The sequence below is a fragment of the Manacus candei genome, unplaced genomic scaffold (assembly GCF_025592945.1).
Source record: "Manacus candei isolate 608988 ecotype Guabito, Panama unplaced genomic scaffold, ASM2559294v1 h1tg000047l, whole genome shotgun sequence".
NCBI classification, from domain to species: Eukaryota; Metazoa; Chordata; class Aves; order Passeriformes; family Pipridae; genus Manacus; species Manacus candei.
In genome coordinates, this window is record NW_026138095.1 from 6,260,831 (window position 1) to 6,270,140 (window position 9,310).

General features: G+C 58.3%; 1 protein-coding gene across 17 annotated transcripts in view; it reads right to left on the reverse strand.

The window, feature by feature from the left end:
• CACNA1G (calcium voltage-gated channel subunit alpha1 G) overlaps window positions 1-6,333 on the reverse strand; it is a 146,256-nt gene extending 139,923 nt beyond the window's left edge. For 7 of the 17 annotated variants that reach the window (XM_051797966.1, XM_051797968.1, XM_051797967.1 and 4 more), the window contains exon 1: window positions 6,092-6,333. In XM_051797966.1, the coding sequence (XP_051653926.1) occupies window positions 6,092-6,333 (242 nt within the window). The remainder of the gene's footprint in view (window positions 1-6,091) is intronic. The other 10 variants (XM_051797978.1, XM_051797976.1, XM_051797977.1 and 7 more) reach the window with 2 other exon arrangements.
• Window positions 6,334-9,310: the final 2,977 nt, after the last annotated feature.

Here is a 9,310-nt window from a genome sequence, read left to right on the forward strand (position 1 = left end):
AGCCTCCCAGTCCTGGGCATGAGGGGCTGGGGGAGAGCCGAGATCCCCTCCCAGCCACCCAGCCCCAGCTCCTGGCCCCAGATGAAAAACGGCCCCGTAGGGGCCATTCACTTAAGAGTTGGACTCGCTGATCCCTTCCATCTCTGTGATATTCTGTGAACTGATACCAAGCAGGTCTCCGGAGACAACCCCCCCACCCAGCATGGGAGCCCTTGTTCCGGATTTCCTACAAGGAGCCAAAGCAGAGCTGTCCCCGAGCAGCGCGGGGTCCCCGGGCAGGACGGGGCCACCCCTCCCGGCCGGGGCTCCCCGCGCCGGGATGACATAACCACGAGCTGCATGAGGCCGAGCCTTTTGTCTGCGCGCCGGGAGAGAGGGAGGGAAAGCAAGAAAGGAAGAAAGAAAGAAAACTTCTGGAAGTCATTACAATTCCTCTGCTCCAGTCTCCTTTTTGGCAGACAGCTTCCCTCCCTCCCCCCCCCCCCCCACTTCAAAATGCCAGCCTATGATTTTTAAATGAGAAAAAGCTGCGCTGTACTCCAGTGCTTGGATAAACTCCTACACAAACTTCCAGATGTGACACAACAGCCTGGAAGAGGGAATTCGCAGAAGAATCTCCTTAAAAAACACACACACACGCAGGGAGCAAAGGAAGCGCCTGGCTGCCAGCAGAGACAGGCGATGGACGGGTCCAGAGGTCCCTGGTGAGGTGTGATGTGTTACCTAGGTTAGGATCAAGCGGCTCCTGGCTCTGCTGGCGACGCAGGGATGAGAGGGATGCTGGCCACTGTGCCCAGCTCTGGGAGGTGGGCACCACCCGCTGCTCCTGCTAAGTCCTAAAGGCTTTGCAAACCACAGGGAAGAGGATTTGCAGTTATTTGTCCCCTGACAGGAGGGAAATAACCACTGCACCCCTGTGCAGCCTTTGCTAAAAGGTGATGGGCCCTGTTTCTCCCCGAGGTCCTCACACAGGAGCTGGTGTGAGCCCAGGGACGTATCAGCAGCAGGATGCTCTGTCCCAGAGGACAGAGCAGACAGGAGGGCCAGGGGCTGCAGGAGTCCCCTCCACCAGGGATCAGCCAGACAAGTCGTGTTTCATTTCTCCCCAGAAGCCAGGGAAGGGGCACAGAGCTGGCAGAGGCTCAGCTGGAGCAGGAGCGTTTCCATCTGTCTGGGGAGGGGCGGGAGGCACCGGACGTCGAACTGGGTCACAGGAGAGAAACAAGCTCAGGTGCCCTGGGATGGATCAGACACAGGTGAAGCAAATGGATTCTGGCTCTTTTGTGGGGTTTTTAAATCGAAACAAGATCCATTTCAGGTCTGACCTGTCAAATCAAAGCTTTTTGCTTTGTTAAACTCCAAAGTGAGGCTGGAACAAATGTACCGAAGTGTAAAGGACACCACGTGCGCTCTCCCCTCACAACACACACTTTTGATAACAAAAAAAAGTTATTTTTAACCCTAGACTACATTGAACCCTACAAACAGCAGCACAAGAAGTGCTGGGCTACCCCCATGAGTTGGCAGAGCCAAAAAGGGAGCGAGGACTCCGAGTTCCCATGAGGTGATGGGGGTTTTGCTCACCCCCTGCCCTCATCACATCTCCACAGGAGGGAGAGCTGCGGGGGGACACCACCAGGGCTGGGGAGCCCAAACCACAACACAGCTCAGCAGGTTCAGTTCTAATCCCCACCAGGCAGGAGGGTCCTGGTTCCAGTGCAGTTGGACACATGGACATGCCCTTCCAGAAGAGCTGGATCTGGCCAGGCCAATGCAGAGCAGGGCTGACACACAGACCACCAGTGCTCAGGGTGAGCTCAGCAGGCAAGGTCTGACCATCCCCTCAGCAGGGCCAGCGCTGCCTTCCGGGATGCACCAAGCCCCAACACAGAGGCTCCAGCCACCCCGTGAGCCACCCTGGCACAGACCTCATATAAGCCTTGGCATGAGGCCATAAGAGCTCTGGACCCACTCCTGGAGGTGACTGGGCATCTGCAGCTCTGCTGACTTCCAGTGAGAGCTGGGGGCACTCAGCACCTCCCCAGGACTGAGCTTTGACCTCTCCCTGCTGGGGAGTGAATGGGGCCATGTGAGGCAGCTGCTGGAAGAGTTCTCTGCGTTTTATTGCAGACAGAAAGCAGGGCTGGCTTCCATGACCAGATCAAGACGTGTTTCTTTGCTAAAGCCATTCTCAAACCCCGAATCCCAGGGACTGTGCTGCAGAGCAGCCAGGCGGGATGGGAGCACTCCTCCCAGCGCCACCCAAACCTCCCCTCCCCAGTGAGGGAATTTACAGAGTTGCCCTTCACCCTCCAAACCAGGAGGAAAAGATGGGATTTCAACCGATTTGGGGGCATCTCCCCAGAAGAGCACCTTCCAGAAGGTTTTGCAGCCCCCCATTGCCGTGTGCTGCTCTCCAGGCAGCAGCGCTCTGCAGGCAGGCACAGCGCGGGGGACGAGGCAGTTCTCAGTACTACAATAGATATCACAGGCCCTTTCAGTTGCACTGTTATTTTTCTATTCAGAGCTCTTAACGCCAAGCAGTAGCATCCTCCCCACTTTCTCCATCCCCGCTCTTCAATCACTCCTCAACTCTCAAGAAATAGCCTCGTTTCTTGTCTCTGATCAGAGGAGTAGCCTGGCACAGACCCTGCTACAGCCTTTCATCCTCCCAGCCTTCATGGTGCTTTTATTTTAGAACTGAAAGTCAAGTAACCAGCTTGCCTCCTCTTTTCTCCCCCCCCCAGAGACTCTTGCTTCTCCTCTCACAGCCTCTCCAGCACGCACATTAGGACACCCTGCATGTGCCACAGTCCTTCCCATCTTGCTGAGCCTGTAAGTCCAGCACTGTGATCATTAAACATGTCCCTTCCCTTTTGACCCAGGCAGTTCTCACTCAGCGCAGAACCTTCCATCCCAGAGCCACTGGGAATATGCAGGTGGGCAACCAGGTTCATCCCCCTGGTTCCTCACAGCACCCAAAGAGGTTTTCGCTCAAAGACCAGGATGGAGTGGAAAGGGAGAACAGCTTGACAGGATAATACATGTTTAGAGTTAAAAACCCCAAGATTTCAGGCTCTGGAGAATTCCTGGATTAGGACAAACTTCATGACCTCTTTCTAGCCCTAAGGGAGAGGAGGAGTAGGAGAGCAGCACAGTACCCCCCCATCTCCACACCAGACAGCAAGAGAAGAAGCTCCCTGATCCAGGTAGAGGATACTCTGAATTGAAACATGGCAGAAGAGCTCAACAAACCACTTTGACAGAACTTTGCATCCTTGCTGGATACTCAGCACCTCAACCATCACCCTTCCCTAACCCCACCTCAGCCTCAACTGCCGCACCTACACAAACAACCTGGACAGGGATGGAGAGCAGCATCCCAGGTGTTCCAGATGCACCCTGGGGGCACAAGCTGTTCTTCCTGGGGCAAGAGTGGGTCCTGCACCTCCTCCCAATGCCCCATCAACAGTGAAGTTGGTTTATCAGCCAGATTAGAGCAGCACAAACCCACCTGGCCAAGCCCCAAGCTGCGCATCGCCACAGGCACAGCTCAAACCAGAGCCCTCCCATCCAGTTTCTGCATGAGCAGATGCAGAAAGGTAAAAACCACCCATGAGAGTGGCAGAAGCCAGTGAAAACTCCAAACCCCCCAGAGCTGGGGCAGGATTCACCAGCCATGTGAGCCAAAGCACTGCCACTCTTCTCTAGGGCAGCTGGTGGCAACAAAGACTTTCCAGCAACGTGATTTTAGCACTGGGGCACAATTCCTAGAAGATTACAGCCTGAGAAGGGCCACTCTATTGCCCCACCACACTAAAGGAAAACAATAAAAGTAACAAATATAAACAAAGAACAGGCTCAGCTCCAGCCCTGGGGCTGCAGAGAGCCGAAGGGATGAGCGAGAGGATGCTCTGCCGAACAGCCCAGTGAGTGACAGGACACAGGGTGGGTGCCAAGCCAACCACTGCCTCTCTCTCATCTGTAGGCTGAAGTGACTTTTTCTGGTGTTGTTTTTAAATAAAACTCCCCCAATTCTGGGTCAGTGACCCTGAAAACAAACAGCTGCATGCAGCCACACGACTCGGAGACCCACAGCATCATCCCCGCTGGCCCCAGGGCTCCTGGCAAGCGCCTTTCTCTGTCGGTAACGAGCAAGGAACTGGTGACTAGAAAAATCCCAGCTTGCAGGGCTGCACCTAATGCTCATCCCCTGCTTGCGGTGGTGCTTGCAGGTGCCCACAATACCACTAATTTTCCAAGGACAAAAGTTAATCAGCTTGTATTTGCAACCACAGAGAAGAAAACACATTTCAAGCCGTTATTGGAGTGGGAAATTTTACCGAAAACACTAAAACCATGCAGGTGTTAACACCAGATTCAAAACATCATTACAAAGATTAAAAATGAAAGAGAAAAAAAAAAAAGAACAGAGAGACTTGGAAACATATTTAAACCAGCATTCATAAATAATATTAGTCATAGTAGGCAACAAGAACACACTGACTTGCAGCCTGTCGTCTGTCGTTAATATTTCTTTCCAAAACAGAAGGCTTCACAAAGTTGCAAGATTTCTAAGATGTTTAAATAAACGCAGCTTTGAAGTGCTTAGCTAGTGTGAAAGAGATTTGGGGGGAAACTGCTGGGAGTATTCATGACTGGGAAGAGAAATCTTAGGTTTTTTCCCTCCTGGGGGACATTTTAGGAAAGAAGGCAGCCTGTTTACCAGTGAAATCATTGCTGAAGCTCAAATAAAACAATATCCACAACTCCAGCAGACCCTCGCTGCTCTTCCCAGGCACACCAGCCTCAGCGGAGATGTAATTCCTAACAGTTCCCGAACACCAGGAGTAGGGGAGGACTCGCACAGGCTATTCTGGCCCTCTATACCATGTAACATGTCCTCCCCGCTACTGCACAGCCTCTCCCCCTCCAGATGTGGGGTTGCTGCCCAGACCTGCTCGCCTGCCTTTCGCGCCGGCAGCGCAGCACAGACCCGGTAACTTCCCGGGCAGCGCTGCCTCTCCCGCACCAGCCCCTGCTGGAAGCCACAGCGCTGCGCTTTATTTCATTCCGTTCCATAATGGAACTGGAGTTTGGGGATGGTAAAATACTTGGAATGCTACAAACTGAGTGCTGGTTGCAACTCAACTCCAAGGGAGGCTTTAAAGAGTGTGGCAAGAAGAAATCTTTCTATTGTCTCCTCTGTTTCTTTTAATTTTTGTCCCCCTTCTTTTGAAAGCTTAAACTTGACTAAAGCGGCTCAGACTCAGAGCCTGTGCTGGAGCAGATAGGGAGTTTAGAAGGAGACAGAAGCTTTTGGGGAGGCACAGCTCACCCCAGGACCTGACAAACAGTTGCCCTTGGCCCACACACACCCAGGGACCATGATCCCCAGCTTGCCCCGACCCCTTCAAGCAAGGAGCATCCCCCGGGGGACTGCAGAGCCCCTTCGAGCAGCCTTGAACACCCTGAATTATTTAGGGACCCTGGAGCTGGGCAGCAACCCAACGCCACACACACCTCCACCTCTCTTCAGATTGCACCCCCCCACCAAACCCTCGAGGAAGGGGCCGGAGACGGGAGAGAAACGGGGTCAGGGAGGAAGGACGGGTCCGCAAGGGGGGGTTCTCGATGTTAGGGTCGCTCGGTGTGTCAGGGGAGCAGGACCAGAGGCTGCAGATCCCCGGGGAAGGATGGGCCGCCCGCAGCTCCTGCTCCGACTCCCCGTGGAGCGGAGCGACGGAGCCAGCGGGAGCGGCGGCATCGCGGCGGGGCGGCCGGGGGAGGGGAGCTCTGCAAGAGGGGAGCCCTGCACAGCCCCCTCTTCAGCTCCGCATCCAGACAGGGACCGCCGAGCCCCTGCAACAGCCCGGAAAAACTTCCCGGGAGAGCACGGGGGAGGGGACGAGTGCCGCCGGGTGCCCCCCGCTCTCCCGGGGACGGCGGGTGACGGGTCCTCCCAAACCCCCGTTCCTTCCCCATCACCCGGCGGGCTCCAGACGGGAGGTGCCCCCCGCCCTGCCCGGCGCTCCGAGGGTGGGGGGGCCCCGCGGGGCTTACCTCGCCGCCGAACACCTGCAAAGGATACGGGTTACAGACCAGCCGGAGGCACCAGCTCCGCGGCCGGCTCTCCTGGCTCAGGTAGAAGAAGACGACGGGGGCCAGCGCCGGGTAGGGCAGCGCCTCCGCCTCTGAGTCGCCGCTGCCCGCCTCCCTGTCCCCCGGCCCCGGGCGGCCCCCGGCCCCGGACAGGTCATTAAGGCGGATGAAAGTCTTGGCTCTGCCCGGCTCCGGATCCTCCTCGGCCGCTCGCGGTCCATCCTCGTCCATCCTCCGGCCGGCGGCCCCGGGGGAGCCGGGGCGACGCGGGGCGAGCCGGTGGGACGCCTAGAGGGGCGCGGCCATGGCGGGGCCGGGGGGCTGGGGGCTGCGGCGGGGCGGCTTCAGCGCCGGGGTGGCATGGCCGGGCGAGCCGCTGCCTCGCCCCCCGCCGGGGCCGGGGCCGGGCCGCCCCCCTCGCCCTGCCCTGCCGTCTGCGGGCCCCGTAGCTCCTCCTCGCCGTGCCTCCGGGGGCCCGAGCCGGGCGAGCCGCGGGCAGGGAGGCGGCGGCGGGGCGGCCCCCGCTGCCGGCTGCTGGCCCCCACCCGCGGGGCGGGCCGCCTTAGCGGCTCTGCCTGCCCCCTCCGCGCCCCAGCATCTGCCCGGGAGCGGGGGATGCTGCCCGGCGCCGCGGGGACGGGCGGAGGATGCTCCCGCGGCAGCCGCGCCGATCCGAGCGCTCCCGCACAGCTGGATCCCTCACTCCAACTTCAAGTCCCGGCTCCTCCTCCCCCCGCCGCCAATGGGGGCTCCCCCCCGGCCCCTCCGCTCCTCCCCATTGGCTGCCGGGGGTGTCCGTCCCGGCGGCACAGCTGGACGGGCAGGACGGTCCCCGGCGGGGATGGACGGGGCGCACCCGGCGGGGGTCGGGCCCGGGCACCCCCTGACCTGGGGGGAAATCCGGGGGGAGAACGGGGACCTGCAGCGCCGGGGGCGGGGAGGAGGGGGAAAGCCCCGCGCTGCGTTAGGCGGAGGCAGCCCCCGGTGGGACACTGCAGCACCGGGAGAGGGGGAAGCCGGTGAGACGCAAGGAAGAAGAGATGGGGCGAGGGACGAAGAGATGGGGAGGAAAAAGCCGCAGGCGAGCGAAGCCCGCCAGGGCCAAGGTGCCGAGGGCAGCAGGAGCCGGTACAGAGCCCTCCCGTGTGCCGCCCAAACCCTGCCCAAGACCCTCTCCCTGCTGCTCCCCGCCCCGTCCCCCACCGCTCGCGAGCGGAGACCGTGCTGTTGGGCTCGGCGCATGTGGGTCACCTCCCCGTGCCACCCAACCCCCAGCCCCTTGCGAGGGGCCACCCCGTCTGGAGCCGGCCGTCCCTACGCTGCGTGGGGACACGATCCTGGCCAGCAGCTCGCAGGGGAACCCGGCCCCGAGCAGGCGAGGGGGACCCGCCATCCCCCAACCGCGGGAGCAGCGGGTCCCCCCGGTCCCCCCTGCTCGGAGGACGCGGCCGGAGCTCCCTCTGCCGGTGCGAGGCCCGGCCGCGGCGGGAGCCGGCCCCGACGGCGGGGACCGTGCCGCCAGCATCCCCGGGGAGTGGGGGACGCACGGCCCGAGCAGGGGGCACGACACACCGAGCCAGACACCTTCCTCCAGCGGGACCAGAGTAACAGATTTTCTGCCGGCGATCGTCATTTTGAGTGCAGACGTCCCCAGGCTGAGCCAGAACCCTGCTTCTAAACGCTTGAGATTTTTTGCCACCTTAGAAACAGCTTTCTCACCCTTCCCCGGTAGCCCCCTGCATCATATTTACATCTGTGTATGCCAAGAGCTCCAGCTAGTCCAAACCACCTGCAAGAACAACAGGCAGATGCTCCTGTCTGACCCAAAAGGCCTTCTCTTGGCCAAATGCTGCTGGCCTGGGAGCACACTCGATCTTGGATTCACAGCTTGTGCTGTCCAGCCCGAGACAAATCACATGGCTATTGGCAAAACTTCAAGGCCAGCCGAGCTCTGCTGCAGAGCTGACAGATGGTGTCCAGGCAGAGGAGATGCAATCCCCACAGCCCCCCCAGGGCCAGGAGACCCTCCTGCAAGCCCAGGGAGACACAAGTGTGACAGCACATGGCACATGTGACACCAAGCGAGTGGAGGGCCCGTGACACAGGTGCTAAGAACAGGGACTCCCATTTCTTTCACAGGTTTCTGAGCAATCCCCCCCCCCAGATGCACTGTGTGCACCCATGGAAAGGGCAGGCTCAGCTGGTCCTTGGCCTCTCTCTGCTCCAGCCAAAGCAAGCGGACACACCAGCACACCCAGAGCTCCCTCATTCCCCAGCCAACCCTCCCGTGGTGGGGCACACACCAGCCTTTGCCCCCTGGCACAGCACAGCCCAACAGCTCAGCTGTAGTACAAATACAATTCCCAGGAAGGTCCACAAACACATTTGCATGTACAAGGTGCAGTCTTAGATCAAGCAATTTCCTCGCTACATATGTACAGCCTGGTCACAGCTGCTTTTGATCCGATTCTCTTTGTATCCTGATAATGTACAGAGAGCCTTTGTGCGCTGGTCTGTTTATTTAAATGGATTTGGAGCAAACATTTTTTTAAAAGCTGAAGCTTTGAGCCTCTAAGTGGGTTACCAGATTATATGCTGTCTCCATTTTAATTACATTTGGCTCGTTTTGTTTATTGCATACATTTTCAAGAATTATGCTCGTTGTGAGAATTGAAAGCATTTTGCTTTAGAAGATACCTGCCCTATAAAGGGATCCAACATCACACAGGAGAGACAATGCAAACCTTCCCATCTCCAACAGCATTCTCCCTCCAACTAGGACAGAAAAAGAAGAAAGGCTTGACAGAGCCATATATCCTCTAAGTTTCAAGTGAAGCACCCAGACATCAGGAGGATCAAGCCAGTACCACCAGTCTAACAGGATTTTGGCATCAGCAAACACTGAACTAAAAAGATACTCTTGCTAGGGAAGAGTGATCTTGGTTGTGGATCTCAGAGGGGTGAGAGTCCAGAGCCCGTCACAGCCCAGCCAGGGTGTTTGTCATCCCCCATCTCACTTGGGTGGGCAGAGGAGATAAACCAGAAGCCCCCTCCCAGCACTGCCTCAGACCAGGGCATCTCCCCAGGGAGCCCTTCCCACCTGCCCATGTTAGACTAGGAATTTGTCTTCCTCAAACAAGGGAGCTTGTTTGAGGGGGGTTCGTTCAGCTTCCAGACAGAAGTGGAGCAATCTGTTGAGAAGAGGGAA